This window comes from Colobus angolensis, unplaced genomic scaffold, assembly GCF_000951035.1.
Source record: "Colobus angolensis palliatus isolate OR3802 unplaced genomic scaffold, Cang.pa_1.0 Scaffold237, whole genome shotgun sequence".
NCBI lineage: Eukaryota > Metazoa > Chordata > Mammalia > Primates > Cercopithecidae > Colobus > Colobus angolensis.
The window spans coordinates 2053719-2077435 of NW_012115566.1; the positions used below are offsets into that span (position 1 = coordinate 2053719).

General features: G+C 41.1%; 2 protein-coding genes across 4 annotated transcripts in view; one reads left to right on the plus strand and one right to left on the minus strand.

The window, feature by feature from the left end:
* Nucleotides 1–11683, plus strand: part of LOC105513870 — a 62549-nt gene extending 50866 nt beyond the window's left edge. Inside the window, exon 2 of the mRNA XM_011944919.1 lies at nt 10779–11683. Coding sequence (XP_011800309.1) covers nt 10779–10974 — 196 coding nt within the window. The 3' untranslated portion in view covers nt 10975–11683. The remainder of the gene's footprint in view (nt 1–10778) is intronic.
* A 959-nt stretch (nt 11684–12642) lies between these two features.
* On the minus strand, nt 12643–22102 carry ZNF165 (zinc finger protein 165). Of its 3 annotated transcripts, none has more exons than XM_011944913.1 (4): nt 20857–22102; nt 16333–16743; nt 15914–16052; nt 12643–13643 (listed from the first exon to the last, which is right to left on the minus strand). In XM_011944913.1, exons 2-4 carry the CDS (start codon nt 16741–16743, stop codon nt 12736–12738), a joined length of 1458 nt encoding a protein of 485 aa, XP_011800303.1. In that variant the 5' UTR covers nt 20857–22102; the 3' UTR covers nt 12643–12735. The 3 variants fall into 3 exon arrangements, with proteins under 3 accessions (XP_011800303.1, XP_011800305.1, XP_011800304.1); XM_011944915.1 differs by having other exon boundaries at nt 21119–21200; XM_011944914.1 differs by having other exon boundaries at nt 20929–21142.
* Nucleotides 22103–23717: the final 1615 nt, after the last annotated feature.

Consider the following 23717-nt stretch of genomic DNA (forward strand, 5'->3'; position numbering starts at 1 on the left):
GAGTTTTTCTTGCTGTCTTCTGTTCCTGGGTGAGACTGCAGAACTGGTTGATCCAGATTACCCATCTGGTGGTGTCAGCTGATGCACTGGAATGTAGGATCTGCAAAATATCTCAAGCACTGATCTTGGGGTTTACAACAGTGATGTTATTCCCAGGAGCCCCTTGAGGAGGTTCAGACTCTTGCAGCTGGAGGCTGCATGGCCTCAAACAGTAATCTTACAGCTAATTTGTTAGTACTACTAAAGTAGACTGGTCCCCAGGCAAGAAGGGTTTGTGTGTTTTTTTTGTTTTGTTTTTCTGGGAAAGGGCTATTATAATTTTTGTTTCAAAGTTAAATGATAAATTCCTTCCCAAGGTTAGTTCGGCCTATGCCCAGGGATGAACAAGGACAGCTTAGAGCTTACAAACAAGATGGAGTTGGTTAGTTTGATCTCTTTCATTGTCATAATTTCCTGAGTTATAATTTTTGCAGAGGCTATTTTAGGAGTAGAAGGAGGAAGAGCTGGAGGTGAAAGAAAGCAAGTCTCTGAAGTCTTTTAAAATTCAGAAATAGTTTCAGATATTCTTTTGTTTACCTCTTGTGAACCCCGAAAACTTGAGACAGGTCTCAGTTAATTTAGAAAGTTTATTTTGCCAAGGTGAGGACACACACCCGTGACACAGCCTCAGGAAGTCCTGACGACATGTACCCAAGGTGGTCAGGGCACAGCTTGGTTTTATACATTTTAGGGAGACATGAGACATCTATCAATACATATAAGAAGTACATAGCTTCGGTTCAGAAAGGCGGGACAACTGGAAGCAAAGGCAGGAAGACTGGAAGTGGGAAGGGGGCTTCCAGGTCACAGATAGATGAGAGACAAACGGTTGTATTCTTTTGAGTTTCTGATTAGCCTTTCCAAAGGAGGCAATCAGATATGCATTTATCTCAGTGAGCAGAGAGAAAACTTTGAATAGAATGAGAGACAGGTTTGCCCTAAGTAGCTCCCAGCTTGAGTTTTCCCTTCAGCTTAGTGATTTTCGGGGCCCAAGGTATTTTCCTGTCACATTCTTGAATAGAGAAATTTTCTCAGAATTTCTTTAGAAGTTTCTAGTTGCTGTTGGAAGTAAGTCTCCCCATTCAATTTGTCTGGTTCTAAACCAGCTTCTTCCAACTGTGTGCACCAATAAATGATTTTAGCCATTTCTAAAGATGCCTATTTTGGCCATTGCTGCTATGACCATCCTGGTTTAGGTGGGTCCACGTTCCTAGGTGTTTATAAGAGGACACTCCGTAAACATTATAAATTCAGTTGGTATTTCTAAAGGTGGCTGTCCCTTAAAAGAGTGCTCAGATTTTTAGGCTTGATTTCTCATATTTTAGGAACTTTTCAAAAGTGACTAAGGCTAGGAATGTGTTTAGAGTCCAAGTGTGCTGCTTGTAAGTGTCACTGCTCTAGGTGTCACCCAAGAGTTATGAATTGTTCTCTTACATATCTTAGGCTATCTCTAACTACCAGGTGACATTAGAGTGCTCAAGGTATAGGGGACCATACCCTCATATTATACCTGAAGAGCAGAAAGGGATCCCTAAAATGTTATTTTGGTGAGGAATGCTCTACGAGGCCACTTCACATCCTAGGCCATATACCTGACACCTCTGCAAAGTCTTCAGTCATCTGGAACACCTGAATGGGTCAGAAGGCGCAATTGCTTCTTTTCTTCAGGGCAAGAGAACTCACCCTCATATATTTTTCAGTTATAACTAACAGGAATTGGTAACAAATGAAAATCTACATCTGGATTTCCAGCAATAGAAAACACCTGTAGTCTTAAAAGCATGCCATGTGAAATGAAACCACCAGTGCCTAATTGCCAGTACTTTGAACCAAACCCTCTGTGGGACAGAGGTGGAAGAGGCAGGAATTCTCTGCAAAGCTCTTTGCCTGACTGTGACCTGAACCTTCTGTCCTCAGGCAGAGGCAGAAAAGGCAGTTTTTCCTGTAACCCAAATCTTCTATCTGCAGGGTAACAACAGAAAACCTTCATTCTCGAAAGGGAGGATTGGAAAGAATAGCACAAACAAAGTATAGACTTTAAACCAAAAAGTGAAAAGGTACAGATTTTCAGTAGAACTTACCCCTTTATCTTCAACAATTTCTCTCGGAGTCAGAAGAGTGAACATAAGGGGTTGGAGGTGGCCAACCTCTTGAGTCCAGGATGAATGTTGGATGGTAGGGGATGGGTTGTTCTGAATCCTGCTCACAGTGGCAAAAATGTCAACCTAAAAGGAAGAGATTGAGGCACAAAATATAATTTAAGGAGTTTACTTGAGCCAAAGTGAGGACAGCTGCCCAGGACACACTTCCAAGTTGCCTGGGGAGTGCTGTGCCAGCCTTGGTTACAAGCAGGCTTTTAAAGTCAAAGGGAACAAGGAGTGAACTGATGCAACATTGTTTGACAGTAATTCTCATTGGTTTACAGAGATAACATTGATTAATGATTGGCTATATGTTAACATTGGCTATATGAACTATGGGGTATGAGTTATGGTGTCCAGCATATTGTACTTTATTGCTTCTTGGCATCAGTTATTTGAGAGTCCACACAGCAGGTGGCTTCAAGAGATAATTATTTAACTTGAGGTAGAGTGACATGACTGCTGTTTCATTCTAATGTCTCTCTGGGCCTGATAATTTAAAGGGGCTCACATTTCTTAGATAAAAGGTTTATTTTCTTTTTTTCCCCCCACAACCCCAAATACACTTTTTTGACATAAGGATTATTCTGAGAAACAGCAAACACAGGAGAAGATCTGAAACCAAGGTGGAAGTTACCCTAATGAAAGTGAAACTTGTATTTATAAAACAGGACATCTCTATTTGTAAGGGTGTCTCCCTCTCTATACCAGGAAGAGAAGGAAGACTCTGAATTACAAGACAGTCATATCAATGGAGAAGGCACAAACTTTAATTTGTACAACAAACCTTATTCTTGTTTACTTTTCCTGGTCATTCCCATAACTGGTCTCTCTCACACCTCTTTGTTTTTAGCTAAAGATGGTGGTTAAGCCTGAATTCTAAGCCATCTCTTCGAGAGTTACTCTTTCTTTGAGCTTTTCCCCATGCATACATGAGATATAATACTACATGTTAACCATCTTATTTGTTTTTTTCTTATTAATTTGTCTTTTGTTACAGGGGCCCCAACAAAAACTTAGAAGGGTAAAGGGAAAATTATTTTTCCCTCTTTTATAGACCAGTCAGGGAAACATAATAGCTAGGGGTGGATTTTAAATTATTAGCATTAATTTTATTGTTCATCTTTATATTATGCAATGCCAGTTTTAAATGCAAACATAAAAGCATTTATCTCGTGTAGAATTACCAAGATTACACAAAATTCATATTTTGTAGCTTCTACATGCATATGTATTTTGTTCTTACCACATTAATGAAAACACTGTATAAAACGAACTCATCACTTGAAAGGCACACAGTCTACCAAAACTCTCTATCTTTAGCTTACTGATGAGTTAGGAAGGATTGAAAGAAAAAAGAACTATGAGTTATTCGATCTTTCCCTTTCCTTCTGTGTCATTTTCAGGAAGTGTTTGCCTAATATAAAAAGTAACATGAATAAAAAAGAAATACTTTTTCCTTATGAAACACAGGAGTCATGGCTGACACACCTATAACAAAAGACATATTAACAAGAGGAAAGCATTACAAATTTATCTAATTAAAGTTTTACGTGCCACAAGAACCTTCAGAAATGAAGACTGAATCAGGGAAAACTGTATTTTTAGCCTAAGTATGATGAAAAAAGCAGATGGTTGTGAAGAAACCTGAGTGAACAAAAAGGGTATGATTTTATGGTAATAAACTGAGCAAGGTCTCTTTGTTCAGATTCTTCTTGGTCTCTCTGCATGAATTCCTTTCCTTTAAGTATAAGGCAGGACATCTGACCCATGAGGATCTTGTGACCTACTTTCAAGGGAGGTAGGTCAGAGAGAGTGACCTTAGTAGGTCACCATGTGAGCAGGATTCAGAACAAAGAGAAAGATGGGCAAGAGACAGGAGGCAGGAGAAGGTCAGAGAGACTTTCTTGCTTCTGAAGTCCTCCTATCTCCTTCAGCACATGCCAAGGTGCCATACTTTGGCACACCATGCTTTGAGCCCTGACAGTTCCTTGGCTACTCCAGTTTTTTAGACCCTGCCATTGACAGATTTCTGACTTAAAAGCAAGTTCTAGTTCCTGCAGAAAGCATGATCTCTCCAGGCTGTGAGTGCCCCAGCTTACTCAAATACTTTCCTTGTACTCACTTTGAATCTTGCTGAATGAACTGTGATGCATTGTTGACCCACCAGAATTCCATGCTCATGGAGGATCACAAGTGCCATATGTGAATGGTGCAGCAAGAAACCACGGATAACACATATAGCATGGAAAGCTTCTGCTCATGTGTATGCTCTATTGTTCTACTTACCTCACTTACAAAACACAAGTTCAAAGGTAAAATTAACAGTTTCAAGCCTGTGACAACAAAGCACTAAACTGTGCTCAGGGCCCTCTAAACACAGTACCCTCGTGAATACTGGGCCCTGTGGCCTGTGTGACTGCATAGATCACACATCTTTGAGGCCAGGCATCAAGATCTAGCAGACTCAATGGGGAAACTGACAAGGAAGACAATTGCAGAGAAGCCTTTAAACATACAGGTTGTAATTGTGAGGATAATTTTGCCTGGAACTCAAATCTCATTAGACACAGAAGAAACCAGACTGGAGAAAAACCTTATAATTATAATGAGTGGGAAAATCTTTATTTAGTGTTTCCAACTTAACTGGGTATCTGAGAAGTCACTCTTGGGAGAAACTGTATCATTGTAATAAGTGTAATTGGTCAACACTCTTATCCTGAAAATCTATGTCAAAGTGAGGTTTTATAAATGTAAAGAATGTGGGAAAGCTTTAAATTAAAGTGCCAGCCTTATTCAGTACAAGAGACTTCACACAGTAGAGAAACTCTATGAATGCAATGAATGTAAGAGACGTTTTTGGGTGAACTCAACTCTGATAAGGCACCAAACTTCCATGTAGATAAGAGACTCTAATAATGGAATAAATATGGGGGCCAATTTTGCTAAAAATTCAGGCCTTTCCCAATGGATAATGCATTTTGGAAAAGGATGCTATGAGAAGGAGCACAAAGAAAGCTCCAAGGTCATTTCCTTCTCACATGGCACATTTTTTCCTGACTTGATGGCCCTCATATGGAGATGATTCTTCAAAATGTCTTGCAAGGTGAAAAGACTTTCCCTCTACCCTCTGAGGATTTGATAACTGAGTCTATGACAGAAACTGATAACAGGCAGGTTAACATGAGAAGATGTACAATTTTATTATGTGCATGGAGGCAGTACAGAAAAAAAAGCATACACCTAAACCACCAGTGAGATTCAGGAGTTTATATCTCTATCTACAAGGGAGGGGAGGTGAGATGTAGGCAATTTAGGGGAGAAATAATTTTTAGGAAAGATGAATGGGTCCTCAGAAGAAGAGATGATAGTTTTTGAAGAAGTTTGTCTAGGTGTTGTGTCAACTTCTAGCCCCTTCTCTTGTGATAAGAGTTAATCTTCCCTGGTTGATGAAACTCTCAGGGAGGGGACTGATGACAACTGAGCTCCTTTTGGAGGATCTGTCTTTAGGCAGATAGGGGGAGTTCAGAGAAAGCTTCTCCTTACATTTGTTGTTTTTCAAGTGGCTTTGGCTAGAATTAACCCATATATCAAATTGGCATATTTTGGATTGGCATTTCCTGAATTCCTTCAGTCTTCTAGCTAAACACTCATAAGTCTTCTTTGCAATGCACTAGACACTTATAATGTAAGTGTTTATGTATTGTCTTTATATAAATAGCTGTAGCTTTGGAGATTGTTGCTGCTTTGCCTCATAACCGTGTAACTGTTGACAAGTTATTTGACTTCCTTATACCCAGAATTTTCTTCAATAAGATGAGGGCAATATCTGCCCTACTATCTGCCAAGGATATCTAAGGATAAAAGAAGGTAATACATGGAAAGCATTTTGAATACAGCGTTCTTGTGCTGGCATAAGAAAGCTGTAGTATAGGTGAGTATTGGCTCTGCCAAATCAAAACAGAAGAACAAAAGGATTATATGACATATAAGTAAAGAAATAAACAATAATAAAATACATGTTAAAATGTCATGAATCTCATTTAAGCAACATATTACAAATGTGTTTCTAGGCTATGGACCAAAATCTTTTCCCAGGGTTTATGTTATAAAGGGTTTTAATTTTGTCTTTATAAAATGTACATACTCAGAAGACAAACTTTGCTGTGTTTCTAACCAAATATTTTTTCTTGAAAAAACATGGAATGTCAGTGCTTTCAGATGAGAAAGATGGGATTAAAATATAATATTTTAAGACTTCTACAAAATTTTAGGAAATGATGTGGATACATAAAAAGTTATGTTTGAGAGTTAGTGTGTTAGTTCATTCTCACATTGCTACAATGAAATACCTGAGACTGGGTAATTTATAAAGAAAACAGGTTTAATTGGCTCCTGGTTCTGTAGGCTGTACAGGAAGCATGACGCTGGTATCTACTTGGCTTCTGAGGAGGCCTCAGAAAACTTACAATTATGGCAGAAGGCAAAGGGAGAGCAGGATTCTTACATGGCAGGAGCAGGAGCAAGAGAGACAGAGAAGGGAGAAGTGCCACACACTTGTAAACAACGAGATCACACAAGAATTCACTATCAGGAGAACTGATAGCACTAAACCATTCAGAAGGATCCAACTCCATGATCCAATCACCTCCCACCAGGCCCTATCTCCAATATTGGGGATTACAATTCAACATGAGATTTAGGTGGAGACACATATCTGAACTGTATCAGTAAGTAACTTTGGGTTGAAATGAAAAGAATAAAGAGGAATTATTTCTAAATTCAAATTTGTTACACAGTATGAATTTAAAATTGGGCTTATTATCTGTAATAGTGGATGACTAAAGAATTTTTATTATATTGTATTATGAACCTTCATAATTTGCCTTTTTCAGTGCTTCTGAGAAGTGGGTTCCTTTGTAGGAGCTACATATCAGAGAGCTATCTTGGCCTACATTTCACTGCTGGAGACACATTATTTAGAGCCAGAGCTGGAAATGAAAAATAATTCCTTAACTCCCCCAAACTGGTGCTGATTGGGAGGAAACTAAGGGGTGAGAGTTTCCAACTACAGACTCATTTGGAAGATGGGGAACCAGAATAAAGAAAAGGAAAACTAGGCTAGTTAAGTCTGAGTCTTGAATCGTAAAGATCTCCGTATCTCAAGGATATAATCTCAGTAACTAAAGTTTCCCCAAATTAAGGGAAAGAAATATAGTACAGAGTAATACTTAGGGATTTTCTAGGATATAGCCACTGTGAATGGAGTATGCATCCTATATTTTTAAATTTTTTCATGAATTCTATTCCTAAGTATATGTTTCACTTTGAATAAAATACTAAATTGGGTTACTTATACTTTTGGGAGCACACACTGGTTTTCTGTGAAAAAATGGCCCTTAGAAAATGTAAATGGTTCTTCAGTCAAAATCTACTATTAATACTTTTGTCCTTTTCTTTAAGCAAGCAAGCTATGCCGCATGCAGATAACTATCTTCCCTGCTTGTGATATCTCTGAGAATATATTCCTTGTAAGTGAGGAATAAGATAGCTGGTAAATGGAAGGAGACCTCTCGTGCACATTATTCCACAGAATTGGGACATGAAGTGGTGTTAAGTTGGGCTGCCATAACAAAATACTATACTGGTGGTTTTAAATAAGAGAAATTTATTTTCTCACAGTTCTGGAGGTTGAGATCAGGGTACTAATATGGTTGGTTTCTGGTGAGGGCTCTCCTTCTGGCTTTCAGATGATCACTTTTTTGCTCTTGTGCTCACAAGACCTTACCTTCACATGTGTATGGAAGAGACATCAAGCTCTCTGGTGTCTGCTTTTAAAAGGGCATTAATCCTATTATACTAGGGCCCTGCCCTCAAGAACTAATTACCTCTCAAAGGCCACATCTATAACACCAACTGATTGGAGGTTAGGGCCTCAATGTATAAATTGTTTGGGGGTTGTTTGTGGGACCACAAACATTCAGTCCAAACCACTGAGCAAAGGAAGATACAGAATAAAGGAACAACCAAGAGGAGAGCTATGTTGAGCAATGGGAGTAAAAATGAGTGTCAAAAGTAGAGGAGGATGAAAGTGAGTGGAAGGTCTGAAGATGGCATGTGGAAAGTGACAGGTAAGAGAAAAATAATTTGTTTCTATTGAGAGTCAGGACAAATTCCAACATACCGAAGTTAGAAGTAATGGGTCCAATGAGGAAGTAATACTGAAGACGACTGACCTAAGGGATATTTTAGAATTATTTGTAATGTTTGAATTAAAGACAACAGGGACTAAAGAATAAAAATGTTTAGATGGGTCTAAAAGATCGGGTCAATGATGTAGCTTCTATTACAAGGGAACAGAAAAGAGGGTAAAAAATGGCTTTAGGTGATCCAGGGGATTCAGAAAAGGTAATTTTAAGACAAAAGAGTAAAGTCTACTTTACAGAGAAAGCACTAAGTGTGTAGTAGAGATTGGTATATGAAGTTATATATTATGAAAATATTACAAAAAAGTAAAGGTACTTTTGTTTTATGAGAATGGCCTAGAATAGCTTTTAAAAGAAATTAGGGAAGCTAGTGTACAACTTCCTGCTGAGGCTGATATGAGGGAGGACAGCATTATGCCATTCTGCATCAGGTCCTTTGTTAGTGCCACATAAGCTGGAATGTAGTACTTCAGGGGATGGACCTTCAGTCTGATTCAGCATGGTTTTATGTCTGAGATGCTCCTGATGCTGTTCAGCCTGGGTAACTGGCAGAGCTTTCAACTACTCCCTTTCTCTTGAGATGGATTGCGATGCTCACCTTGCTCATGAATGGCCTGGAATTCTGGATATTCCCATTTAAACTGTCTTTTCATTGGCTGGAAAGGAATAGTTGGTGGCTCCTGTGCTGCTTGATGATGATATTCTGAGTGCAGTCCCATTCCACATGCACTGGCTGCAACTTGGAAACAATTAGATATGGCTGGGCTTGTGAAAGACTCAATGAGGGAACCACAGTTAATATATTTAAAAGACATCTTAGAGAACACATCTCAGGGCATAGAATAGAGAAAGAATGCTGACACAGTCTTCTTCCACCCTTAAGAAGTAAGGAGCAACCAGAAAGGATGAGAGTGAGAAACACAGAGAAGGGAGTGGAGATTGAGCTCTGCAACCTTGCTTCCCTGGGTGTGTGGCTGCTTCTTTCTCTGGCTAGGGTGTTCATGTGCCTTTTAATCACACCTGACATTCTGTTTCATCAAGCTCTCCTTCCAAATCCTCCGCCATGATCACCACGTCCTCTTTGTTCCCTGGCTGATGCTCTAACATCTGGGCTTGGAGCTCCTCTGGCAGGATAGTCAAGAACTGCTCCAGCACCAGCAATTCCAGGATCTGTTCTTGGGTGCGGGTCTCTGGCCTCAGCCACTGATGGCAAAGTTCCCAGAATCAGTTCAAAGCCTCACAGGGTCCAGGTGTCTCCTGGTAGCAGAAATGCCTAACGTTCTGATGAGCTACCTCCTGGTTGCTGGAGTTCTTCCATATGAAGTAGCCCATATCTTGGCCCCAAGTGTACTCCTATGCTTTAACTGTCAGGCGACTTTTCTATTCCCTTTGAGATTTAATAGTCAAGACTGCAGCTGTTATGGGCTGTAACAGTTCACGTAAAGTCTTATTTTGCAGGTTGGGGTATGTGGAAGTCTGCTTTAAGGAGGCTGTCCTTGGGCAAGTTTCTTTTGGGTCACTCCCAAGGCAAAATAAATCATTACTAACTTGCAGAAATGAAAAGGTTGCTAAGAACCTTTATTTTTTTTTTTTAAGATTAAAGACATCTAATCATCTTGAAGCTCATTGATTGAACCACTAATTCAAAAGGAAAATGGACAATTCGGGTGAATTTTATCATGTGCGACAGAAAGCACAAACTAGGTAAGACAGACATACAATTAATAATATGATTTGAAAATTGCAGATACGAGGATGAAATCACTTTTGTCAGACCCAGGTAAAATACGGCTGGGAAGGCATGAAGGAGAGGAGGCTCATGCTTACATGTTTGAGATAAGAACTGTTTCCAAGGACTTTCTAAACACCGCACAAGAAACTCTTTCATTTCCTCCATGCATCTCCTGCTTTGACAAGGTTTATCAGCAGACATTCTTTACGACTGCTGTAATTCAGATACGATGTTCTGGAAAGAACACTTGCCCAATTATGGGAAATCCACCATGAATTGACAACTCCAGCTTTGAGCCTCTGAAACCAGTGAACACGACCTCTAAGCAGCTTATATGAACCTCTCTTTTTGCTAATAAAAACTTGCCTTTACCCTTCCCTCACTGAATGCATTAGTGGCTTGCCATTCTGTGCATTCTAGGTTATAATCTTCATTTCTCATTTGCGAGTCAACTTTTTTTAAGTTTAACAATGGAAACAATGTGAAGCTTGACTACAAATATAAAATTAAGACACCAAAGCAAGTATACTAGTGTGTCTCACTACAAATACATCTACATATAACACTTCTGATCATCAGAAAATGATCCAATTGTGTTTAGAGGTTCAATGACAGCATAAACAGATTTAAGTGTGATTATACACCTCATTTCTCCCACAGGGCTCCTCTACTAATGCCTCTGGGAGCTTCATACTGCCAGCGCCAGGAGGGGAGAGGAGAAGAAAGGAAGTCTTCTCTCCATGCCCTCCTGGGGCCCATCTTGGTGTTGTGTGTGGTGGAGGGGGGACGAATCTGGGGTCTCAGTCGCAGCCTCCTCTTGCAGCTGCTACTTTCATCCCCGAAATCCTGTTCGTAACAATCAACAGGAACCCTGAGAAAAGTTAGAGGTGTGAAGTCCGCACATAACCCTGGGCCACAAACTTGGTCCCAGACGCCACAGGACACTCACTCACCCAGGACACACATCCTGGCCGGAAGATGGGCGTGTACCGGGGCTCCTGCTGCTTCTGGCCCCTCTAGGAAGAGGCTCTCCGTGGTGGTCTCGCGCGCCCCGTACCGGGAGGGAGCCGCCGCGGGGTTTAAGGGTGCAGTGGGCTCCTAGCCTAGCGGGTGGCAGCTCCCTCCATGATTTTGAAATGTTGATGGATTAACCTTCTACAAGGGTGCTAGGTCTCCCTCTTTCTCCCGCCACCAACTTTAGAGTTGTGGTGTACAAGCGCTATCTTTTCTGATGTTATATTCCATAGGAATATTTTCAGTGACATAATCAAGTTCAAGCGTTAAGAACTAGGGTCCTGGAATAAAATGTGCGTGAAAATCTTGGTTCTACCACTTACTATGTGATCTTTAGCAAGATAGTTAACTTCATTACTGCTGAGTTTTCTCATCTATAAAATGTGAAAAATAATAACCGTTACAGAATGAGGTAGGACATACTAGCACAGTACCTGTAAAAAACTGTGGGCTCAACATTACCTTAAAAAACAAACCAAATATTGTGTTACTTAGATCCTGTCAGGACATTTTTAAAGTCATTGAAAGTAAATGCTATCTCTTACAAAGCCTCTTGGTGGGAGATTTTGTACATTTCACATGATCATACGTCTAACATCAAGCTCCTGTTTACATTTTATAATGTAAAAAACCTTACATACTATGGAATGTTTCAGACTTAAATCATTCCTCCCTACCCTCTTTCATATACTATCGCTCTACACTCTCTTCTCAGTCTTTTCTGTAGACAGCAGCCAGCAGCAATGAAATAACATTTCAGGACCATTATTTCCAGTACTAACTTCCTCAGTAATCTACCACAATTGCCAGTAGCCAGAGAATCCTATCACTTTCTGTCAGGAGAGCTCCCTATAGTCCCTATCAACCTACCCCAGAAAGGTGCCAAAAACCAGTAAAAGCCCGGTTATCCTGTGTCTATCCTCCAACTTCTGAGGTTTAGTTCAATTTGAACATTTTCTCACTCCTAACCCAATTCTATTCTCTTCCTATCTTACTTAAATATCTGGATTCTGGCCTCTTCCCTGGGGTGCTCTTCTGCTTTTTTACTTCCTGGTATGACCTCTGGACACAGATTTTGGCCTCATATAGGAATGCCACCATTACATATGTCCTTATTTAACATGACTCTCTAACTTAACATGAGCATTTAACTTAGTTTTGTGGTCTTCAGTTTTTAAAGGGATGCTCTGAAAACACTGTTCTGCAGTGCACTGTGCAAGCTATTTCACTCCTGGGTTTAGCTGACCTCTTTTTGTGCAAAACTAACTAGGAAAATAAACTAGGACTGATTATCAGTCTCTTTACCTAAATCTTTATTTTCTTCCCACACTGTAATCATGCTTGTTTCCCCAGTCTCTATTTCTTTACATTGCACTGCCATAGACTACCCTATTTATTAGGCCCCCTAAATGTAGCTCTTTTGGTTTGACTTTAGTAGTCAATGAAAGAAAGGGTACATCATCAGTCTCACAGAAAGCACACACACACAGATGAAGACCAGACACTGGTCTTTCAGTCTTTCATCTTGCCCAATATTTATTTTTTATTTAATATTTTTCATATTGTGTCATTTCCTCAGCATTTACATACAAATTTAAGTCCCTTACATGAATAGGTTTTCCCTCATGTGAATTCTCTGGTGTTGACTAAGGTTTGAGCTCCGACTGAAGGCTCTTCCACACTCACTGCATTCATAGGGTTTTTCTCCAGTGTGAATTCTAAAGTGTCGAATAAGATGTGAGCTCACTCGGAAGGTTTTCCCACATTCACTACACTCATAGGGTTTCTCTCTGGTGTGAATTCTCTGATGCCGGATAAGATGTGAGTTCAGGTTGAATGCTCTCCCACATTCTTTGCACCCAAAGGGTCTTTCCCCAGTGTGAATTCGCCGATGTCTAGTAAGATCTGAGCTCTCTGCAAAGCTTTTCCCACATTCATTACATTCATAGCGTCTCTCTCCAGTGTGGATTCTCTGATGCCTAGCAAGTTTTGAGCTGTGCCTGAAAGCTTTCCCACATTCATTACACTGATGAGTATTATCTGCACTGAAAACTGCTGCATGTTTAGCAAGTTTTGGACTCTTGAAAGATTTTCCATATTGGTGAATTTTTTCTCCGGCATAAATTCTTTGAGGGTTAATAAAATCTGAGTTCCATTTGAAGCTCTGGTCACAGGTACTATGTTTACAAGATTTCTGATGTGTGAATTCATTTGAGTTCAGATTTAATCTCCTCTCACATCCATCATGGCTTATTATTTCACCTCTGACTGTATTTTTGTGGGCGAGGATTTTACCAAAAACTTCATCCTGGGCAGATGACAGTCTCTGAGACTCCCCTGATTCTTTTTCCCATTGCCTCTTTACCCTGCCTGCAGACTTACAGATGTCTTGAGATTCACCAGATGCTTCTGATATGTATCCTGAGATTCTTCCAGATGTAATTCTCTGTGATTCAATTTTTTCAAAAATTTCCAGCTTTGGCATGGATCTACTGTTTTCACTCTCATTATCTAAAATAAAAAAGAAAGAGGTAAATATCACCTGTTTGCTGCACTAGAAGAAAGAAAATTTTGCAGCATGCTCAAGATAGTTACATATTGATATGCCCACTTTAATATATGACCTTTCATATAAGAGGAATGATAGAAGGAAAGAGGATGACAGGAATGAAAGAAACATTGGTAAGAACAAGTAATGCCTGCAGTGGTTGGCAGAGAGAGGAATCAGACATGTGAAGCATATATATTAGAAAAGATTGGGAGGAGGATTGCCATCAGCAAGAACTCAAGAGATAGGGGGAGACAGAGTAAGGAGAAGGAACTCTACAATGTTGACTGAAGGGGATCTTGGGAACCTTGGATCTATGATACATTTCTAGAGGGAAAATGGAGGCACTACCTCAAAGAAAGCAGATGAGAACACAAGTAAAGCTATAAGTTACTCTGAAGTATGTGTGAGAAAACTTCCATCCAACTATCGTCTATTTCTTCCTCATATTCCATGGTTAATCAGTCTTCTAAATCCTGTCATCTCTGTCCGCTAAGTGTCCCTTGTATAAATCCCTTCCTTTACATTTCTGCTACCATTGCTATAGCCTTCAACCTCACCATTTCCTATCTAGACTTTAACTGCCTCCTTGCTGTTTTGACTGCACTTTTCTTCTTCCTAGTTATCCTAAAGATCCTTACTAGACTAATGGTCATTAAACACTGTCATCCTTACATACTCTACTCAAAAACCTTGAATCTCTCTCTCTCTCTCTCTTTTTTGTTACAAGACTAAACTCCCCAGCCTGGTTTCCAAGATCCATTTATGATCTAGTCTTCACAAATCCCACCTTGTAGCTCACAACTCTATACCATGCTGGAGTTGAACTGCCCTTCATTGTTATAAGGTATCCTTTGTCTACAATATGCTAGGGCAGGAAAGAGGGTTAGGGAGTGCTGCTCGTGGGGTGAAGGAAATTTACAATTTTATATAGGATAGATGGAGATGTTTCCAGAACAAACCTGAAGGCAGAATGTGTAGAAATTTATTAAAAATTAATGGTGGCTGGGTGCGGTGGCTCATGTCTGTAATCCCAGTACTTTGTAAGGCTGAGGCAGGTGGATCACGAGGTCAGGAGTTTGAGACCAGCCTGGCCAACATGGTGAAACCCCGTCTCTACTAAAAATACCAAAATTAGCCAGGCTTGGTGGCAGGCACATGTAATCCCAGCTACTTGGGAGGCTGAGGCAGGAGAATTGCTTGAACCCAGGAAACAGAGGTTGCAGTAAGCCGAGATGATGCCACTGCACTCCAGCCTGGGTGACAGAGCAAGACTCTGTCTCAGGAAAAAACAAAACAAAACAAAACAAATGAACAAACAAACAGTAAGTTATTCTTGGGTTTACTATAGGGACCATTCACACCTTAAGTGATACTGTATCTATGAATCTTTTAAATAGATGAGTTTTAGAACAGAGATGTGTAGTCTATGGAAGTAGTCTCTAGAAGTATAGCTAACTTTCTATAAAAGTGTAAAAGAGCTTTATAAGACCAAGAGCATAAGAGGAAAAATATGGACCACGGTCTATGTTACTTGTGAATTATATACTATTTCTCAGTATATCATCGTGTATCTGTTTCTCTTGATCATTATATGTACTTCTCTATGAACATGTTTTGCTTCTGCCCATGTATTTCTTTTTCTTTTGCTTCTTTTCTCTTTTTATATTTTCTCACTCATTCACTTTTATTTCCTTTAATTTGGTCATACCATAAAAATGTTCTGTGTTTTGGAAATATTCTGGATAAGGAACAAAATTATCTTTTCCCCCACAATTGGCCAAAGACTCACAGGAAAACAAGTTCTCTCATTTCATTTTTTTTTTCTTTTTGAGATGGAGTCTCGCTCTGTCACCGAGGCTGGAGTGCGGTGGCGCGATCTTGGCTCACTGCAAGCTCCGCCTCCTGGGTTCACACCATTGTCCTGCCTCAGCCTCCTGAGTAGCTGGGACTACAGGTGCCTGCCACCATGCCCAGCTAATTTTTTAGTACAGATGGGGTTTCACCATGTTAGTCAGGATGGTCTCAACCTCCTGACTTCATGATCTGCCTGCCTCGGCCTCCCAAAGTGCTAGGATTATAGGCATGAGTCACCGCACCTGGCCACAAGTTCTCTCTTTTCATTGGGTAATAAAGGAAAGGACCACCTACAGTTACCAAGACTAGTTTGTGAAGGGAGATTCATTCTCTTGTTTCTTTAGTGATGTGCACTGTATGGCATTCTGCCCCTTACCACAGTCCCATAGGAGCTGGGGTTCTGATGAATCAAAATGGGCTTTGGTTTCCACTGGCTGTAACTGGACACTAAGTGCTGGTCCAGGTGGTGACACTTTTTTCCTGAATATTTCTTGTTCATGTTCATGGGCTTGAACCTGAGAAAAATAAAGTACATTTGGACTTATAAAAGAATCCCTGTGTTAAACATCTTCTAACAACGAAGAGAAACTCCCATAGGAATACAAAACTGGGGAAGGAAGAATCGAGTCTGAGTCATTTGTAAAATGTCACGTGGAATCAAACAGACAGGAGAGGAGACATAAATGCACATTCAACCAATAGCTCCTGCAAGCTAGATACGCAATCTCAGGCCTCTCCTCCCATTGTGGGACTTTATCCATTATGGAGGTGTTAGATCTCCCATCCCGTATGTACCTGGAGTACTGCTTTATCAGTGCCTCTTTCCAAATCTTCCACTATGGTCACTGCCTCCTCTCCATTCTCTGGGTAATGTTCATGCACCCAGGCCTGCAAATCTCCTGGCAGGATGGTCAGGAACTGCTCCAGCACCAGCAATTCCAGAATCTGTTCCTTGGTATGGATCTCCGGCTTCAACCATTGACAACAGAGCTCCCGGAGCTGGCTCAGTGCCTCGCGAGGTCCAGGAGAATTCTGGTAGCAGAACTGCCTAAAAAGCTGCCTGCAGAGCTCCTGCTTAAGAAGTTCACTTCTCTGTAAGCAAGCGTCCTGCCTGTGGATAAATTCTTCCTCTTCTATCTTCACTATCAAAAGTCCTTCATCCTCTGGAGAGTTCTGGGCTGCAGCTTTCTTTGATTCCGTAGCCATCTGTGGAAAGAATATATTATCAGAACTGCTTTGGAAAGGGTCTTCTTTAGTTTCAAGAGTCCTCCTGAGGGATCATAAATTACTATTACTGTCTAAGAAGATGAAAGACCACGTAATAAAAATCATCATTCTCCATTACACAAAAATTTACTGGGCATTTATTGTATGCAAAAGCACTGACATACTTGGTTTGTAGAATACAACTGTTATGATTTCTGCTTCAAGATAGCTTAACGTTTAAATTTAAAAATAAGAATTTAAATTAGAAACAATAAACTTAAATATAATACTAAATATTAACAAAGTACATGTTATTAAATTTTAAAAGTCACAGAGAAAATAAGGATGAAAAAGAAAAATGATAGAAGCGCTTCATAAAATAGGAGATGGGAAAAATACAGATGGTTGCAGTTGTCAAGGGAAGCTTAATGAAAAAATGAAATTCTGAAGAATAGAAAAGATTTGACTGGGATGTGGGAGATAAAGAAATAGGAAATTACAAACAGAGAAACAGTCTGAACAATTGGGTAAGGGCAGGAATACAGAAGTGGGAAAGCAAAATGTTTAGTAGGTTTGTATAAGAAAATTATCGAGGCAAAGCTTGGAGATGTCACTGTAGAAAACATCAAATGTCAAGTTCATGAATTTGGAGTTTATCTTTTAGGCACTAAGGAGTCATTGAAGAAGAGTCAATTCTTCTGAGCAGAATGACCTGCTGAACACTGTAGAGATGAATATGTTCTTCATTTCTAGGGTGGGTAGTAATAGGAAAAGACAGAAGCCACTGTATTCATGAAAGTATGAGGTTCTTTTTTGTTTGTTTTTTGAGAGGGAGTCTCACTCTGTCACCCAGGCTGGAGTGCAATGGCACAATCTCGGCTCACTGCAACCTCCCGCCTCCCAGGTTCCAGTGATTCTCCTGCTTTAGCCTCCTGAGTAGCTAGGATTTCAGATGCACATCACCACACCTGGCTAATGTTTTTGTATTTTTGGTAGATATGGGGTTTCACCATGTTGGCCACGCTGGTCTCAAACTCCTGACCTTGTGACCTGCCCACTGCCCACCTCGGCCTCCCAAAGTGCTGGGACTACAGGTGTGAGCCACCGTGCCAGGCCTGAGGTTCTTTTACTGAACATTTCACTAAGTTGACTACTGACTGATGCAATCACATACATTTTATTAAGAATCTTATCACAAGCAAAGTGTTGGGCTATAAGTTGTATAGCAATGATTTACAAGAAAGTCTGAATGTGACACTGGGCTTGCTGCCTAATCATCATATGGGATCTTTGGTAGAAACAGGTCCTTAGACCCTACCTCTGGAGATGCTGACTTGGGCCCTGCTCCTAGAGATGGTAACTTGGTCAGTATGGCATATGCCTGGAAAATCTGTATTCTAATATACAGCTTAATGGATTAAACAAGAAGTGTTTGAGGTTGTGAACTAGTTGGGAAGAAATGATAAAACATGGAAATAAAAGATTTAAATGAGAAAACATTTAACATGACATATACATTGCACATGTTTGTTAAATGTTGAATATCGAAGTATAAAATGAATTTATGGTGGAGATGCTGAATGTTCTAACTGTCCTGCGGTGGGAAGAGACTGTGAATGGTAGAAGGTATTTCCCAGAGGTGGTGGGTGTTAGAAATAAATTTTTGGTGCGGCAAAAGAAACAGCACTCGAACATGAATTTTCTCATCAAGGCAATTTTGCTTCTATAGGAAGGTGTGTCTCACAGATGGAGCAATGGCGAGAGCACACCTGAACAAGGGAGAGGAAGGGGTTCTTATCACTGACGCAGGTAGCCCTTACTGCTGTGTCGTTCCCCTATTGGCTAGGGTTAGACTGCACAGTCTAAGCTAATTCCGATTGGCTATGTTAAAGAGAGTAGGGGTATGAACCAGAGTGGTGGGGTGAGCAGTTTCAGCAGGAAGGACAGTTATGGAAGGGGTAACTAAGGTGATGCAGGTCAGAGCAGGTGACCAGGGGTGACTCAGGTCAGAGCAGGTGACCAGGGGAATAGATGTGAACTACTGATTGGAACTGGTGGAAAAGGTTGTTTACTGAAACTAGGGGCAAGGAGACGAGGATAAACTTTAAAATGGAGAGCAAAGAACTGAACATACTGACATAATAATTCTTTGAAGAGAAATTTAGAACTCACTGTATTTAACATAGGGCTTAAATTGGACAATAAATGATGAGAAAGATTCAGAAAGGAAAGGACAGGAACAGAGTTGAGGAAGTGGGAATGAGCAGCAGGTTGATGGTGAGATCAGCTTACAGGGTGTGGTGGCTGGAGTGACTAAGAATTCTACTGCCTCTGTTAAGAAATTGCTCAACTCTAGTCTGAGTTCCTACAATTCCTAACACACACATATATGAATATATAAGTCCTTGTATTATTTTTAGTTGTTTGGCTGTTTTTTTCATCAACTGATTGCTGTTCCATGAGGTTAAGGACCATGCATTCTTAAGTGTTCTTAAGGCTTCATATTTGTTGACTGAATGAAAGGAAAAATTTGGAAAGTTTCAGATGACTTCTGTTTTGGATGATCTGTATTTAAGATGATAATAAGACATCTACTTGGAAAAATATTTCCAACAGAAACAATGATATTTCAATAATGGAAAAGAACTTGGAATGGAAAGACAGATTTTGACAAGTGTTGGGAACAGGCCCCCAAATCTGGCCATAAACTGGCCCCAAAACTGGCCATAAACAAAATCTCTGCAGCACTGTGACATGCTTGTGATGGCCTTGATGCCCTCGCTGGAAGGTGATCGGTTTACCGGAATGAGGGCAAGGAACACGTGGCCCACCCAGGGTGGTAAATGGCTTAAGGAGTTCTTAAACTGTGCACAAACAATAGCATGAGCGATCTGTGCCTTAAGGACATGTTCATGCTGCAGATAACTAGCCAGAGCCCATCCCTTTATTTCGGCCCATCCCTTTATTTCGGCCCATCCCTTTATTTCCCATAAGGAATACTTTTTTTAAAAAATGCTACTAATATTTAGATGAATTTATTTCTTTTTGCATATATCTATACATTTTTAAACATATAGAAATTAAATTCAATGTGCATTTACTTAACATTTGCAAGAAATTAACTTTATATGAATATTTAATATCTATTCATTGACATACTTTTAGTAAATCTTATGACTGGCTTGCTGTCAATAAACATGTGGGTAAATCTCTGTTCAAGGCTCTCAGCTCTGAAGGCTGTAAGACCCCTGATTTCCCACTTCACATTCTATATTTCTGTGTGTGTGTCTTTAATTTCTCTAGCGCCTGGGTTAGGGTCTCTACGACCGAGTTGGTCTCCGCAGACAAGATTCATGAAAAGGGTAGTTGAAGATATCTATCAGTATTAATTCTCCAAGAGTATGAAATAAATATCACAGGTTCAGACTGAACCTTGGAAAACAAACAGTTTGAGTGAGTATAAGAACAAAATTTATCAATGATAAATAAAAGTCGGGGGGGGGCGGTTAGTTCCATGGTATATTAACCAGAGAGTCTCAATCTCTTATATTTTACTGGGCCATTCCTTTGATGTTTCTTGTTATGTTTCCTAGATGCCCTAACCAAGTAGTGTCCTAATGCTTAATGAGCATGATCTCATTTACCATAGTAAGATGGGTATAAAGTAGGCCCATATAATCCGAATGAAACTTCAATTATGCTAAGCAGCTGGTTCTACGACATGTTATCTCAGCTGATAGTCCTATCTCCAGGTATTTTATCATTTCTCATCCATTTAAAACCTAGTCCCCCTAAAGTTAGTAGCTTTAATAAATATTTATTGAGCATCTAGTGCCTTATAATACTGTGTTAGGAGGACTTACAAAAACGGGTAAGCAGAAGTGTAAACAAACGCTAGGAGAACAGAGAGGAACGAGTAATTAATTATAAGAAAGGTGGAGGTTAAAGAGGAGGGCTCCTGATGGATGAACATGCCTTGGTGGGTATATGGAGGAGGGGAAGACGGGTGAGAGTTTTGTTGGTGGAGGAGGAGAGAGTCAGGGGAAATCCGGTAGAGACCACAAAGCAGAACAGAGGCTTCAAGGGGCATGCTGGTAAAGGCTCCCATAGTACCTTGTGTTTCTCAAGGGTAGGAGGTCAGTGTTGGTTTCACTGCATCCTCGGTACACAGGAAATACTATTTACCGTGTCGATAAATTTCAGGACAAGCCGGGGTTGTCCCCAAGTGTCCTACAAAAGGGCAGTTACTCTTCCCAAGAGAAGCAGGGGACTGGGGATGGTCGTCACAGCAGTTTCTTTTGGCAGACAATAACAGATCCGAGACATTTGACACCCCTCCCCGTTCCACCTGGCTGGAATGGGCGACTCCTCTTACCAGTGACCCCAAATTCAGGATCAGCAGGACAGCCCCACCCCACGCCACCACGCCCTCAGCGCTCCACTATGACGTCACGCGCGGCGGAGGTAACTATGGAGACCGCCAAACCCTCACTAAATACGTAAGCGTGCCTGCCCTCCCAACGCCGAAGCTGGTTCCACCTTTCTCCGGGATTCCTCTGAGGTCCAAGGTCTAGTCACCCAGAGGCTGCTAATTTCAAAGGCAATATGAGAGGGACTGGATGTTTGGAGGGGGAAACGGGGCTGGACGTCTGGGTCCCCAAACCCGGACTCACCTCTCGGACGGGGCTGATTCCGATCGGACACTTCCGGTGGAAGGACTGAGCGGCACTACACTTCAAGGATTCCGTCCACAGGGACTTGTGAATCTGCGCAGAAGAGGGGATGCCTTTGGACTACGATTCCAAGAATCCTTACTGGGTCGCTTCAGGCGCGGACTTTTCGCCAAAGTCCTGAAGCTCTCAGGGCTTGAAGGAGGAGGTGTCTTTTTTCTCCATTGTAGTAGTGTGTCTCGCTAAATAACAGAGGGGACGCTCGAAAAGAAAATGACGTTGGCCGGGCGCGGTGGCTCACGCCTGTAATCCCAGCACTTTGGGAGGCCGAGGCGGGCGTATCATGAGGTCAGAAGATCGAGACCATCCTGGCTAACACGGTGACACCCTGTATCTACTGAAAAAAAAAAAAAAAAAATTGCCGGGCGTGGTGGCACGCCCCTGTAGTCCCAGCTGCTTGGGAGGCTGAGGCAGGAGACTCGCTTGAACCCTGGAGGCGGGGCTTGCAGTGAGCCGAGACCACGCCACTGCACTCCAGCTTGGGTGACAGAGTGAGACTCGGTCTCAGAAAAAGAAGGAAAAAAAAACAAAACAAAACATATACACTCGAGCACAAATTTTCTCAGCAAAGCAATTTACTTCTATAGAAGGGTGCGTCTCACGGATAGAGCAATGGCTAGAACACACCTGATCAAAGGAGGGGAAGGAGTTCTTATCCCTGGCGCAGGTAGTCCCCAGTGCTGTGTGGTTCCCGTGCTGGCTAGGGTTGGACCGCACAGTCTAAGTTAATTCCGATTGGCTATTTTAAAGAGAGTAGGGGTATGAGCCGGGGTGGGGAGGTGAGTAGTTTCGGCGCGAAGGACGGTTACGGAACAGGTGACTAAAGGTGACTCAGGTCAGAGCAGGTCACCAGGGGTGACTCACGACAGAGCAGGTGACCAGGGGTGACTCAGGACGCAGCAGGTCACCAGGGAAACAGTTGTGAATTACTACTGATTAGAACTGGCAGAAAAGGTCGTTTACTGAAACTAGAGGCAAGGAGATGAGGAAAACGAGGAAGTTAAACTTTAAAATGGAGAACAAAGAACTGAAGTACTGACATACTGGTTCTTTGAAGAGAAATTTAGAACTCACTGTATTTAACAAGGAATTCAAGGCCAGCCTGGCCAACATGGTGAAACCCCGTCTCTACTAAAAATATAAACATTTGCTGGGTGTGGTGGCGAGCACCTGTAGTCCCAGCTACTTGGGAGGCTGAGACAGGAGTATCGCTTGAACCCAGGAAGTGAAGGTTGCAGTGAGCCAAGATCATGCCACTGCACTCCAGCCTAGGCGTCAGAGCAAGACTCCATCTAAAAAAATAAAAAATTAAAAAAAAATTTATTCGGGAATAGGAAGTTGCATTAAAGAATAGACTTGCCAGAGTAAACTATGTTTCTATTCAGGGAGATAAGGGAAGACAAAGGTTTTTAAAGGAAGAATGAGGAGGTTTATGTGATTGTTTTGAAATTATTATCCTTGACTACAAAGATTGGTAACAAGGATGACACCAGTCTGAGGTTAGACAAACGGTTGCTGGGCAGATGTCCTTGCAGAAGTATTTTTGGTGTAAGGTGGGTTTTGCAGTCATATGTGATAGTTTTCTTATGAGGCGTACAAGCCTGAGAAGGGCTATGAAGAGACCCTTGAAGAGACCTGGCTCTATCTGTCAGATTCTTGCTTTTGTTTTTATTTTTTAATACTAGTGTGTCGGCTCACTTTTCTGATTCCCCACTTTGCGAGGCAAACGTGGGAGGATTAATTGAATGCAGGAGTTCGAGACCAGCCTGGGCAACATAGCTGGGACCTCATCTCTACAAAAATTAAAAAAAAAAATAGTCGAGGGTTGTGGAGTGCACCTGTACTCCCAGCTATTCACGAAGCTGAGGCAGGAGGATCGCCTGAGTCCAGGAAGTGGTGGCTGCAATAGTGAGCTGTGATTGCACCACTGCACTCTAGCCTGAGTGACTCCTGTCTCTATTTAAATCTCAGACGGTGAAATTGGAAGCCCACGCGGCAGGGATGCAACTGAAACTTCACCTCCTCTGCAAAACCTTCCTGCATTCCCATGCAACTTTTCTTCTAAGGCCTTGTTTGATTCATCCCCTTATTCCAGTGGAACTCAGATATTCAAAATGGTATTAATTATAACCACTGGCTGTCATTGGTCCGTGCGTGGCCTTAAAGTATGAACATTTTTTAATCCATTACCTGATCTATAAGAACTATAGATTGACAATAACTTAGATTTAGTACTACTCTTTT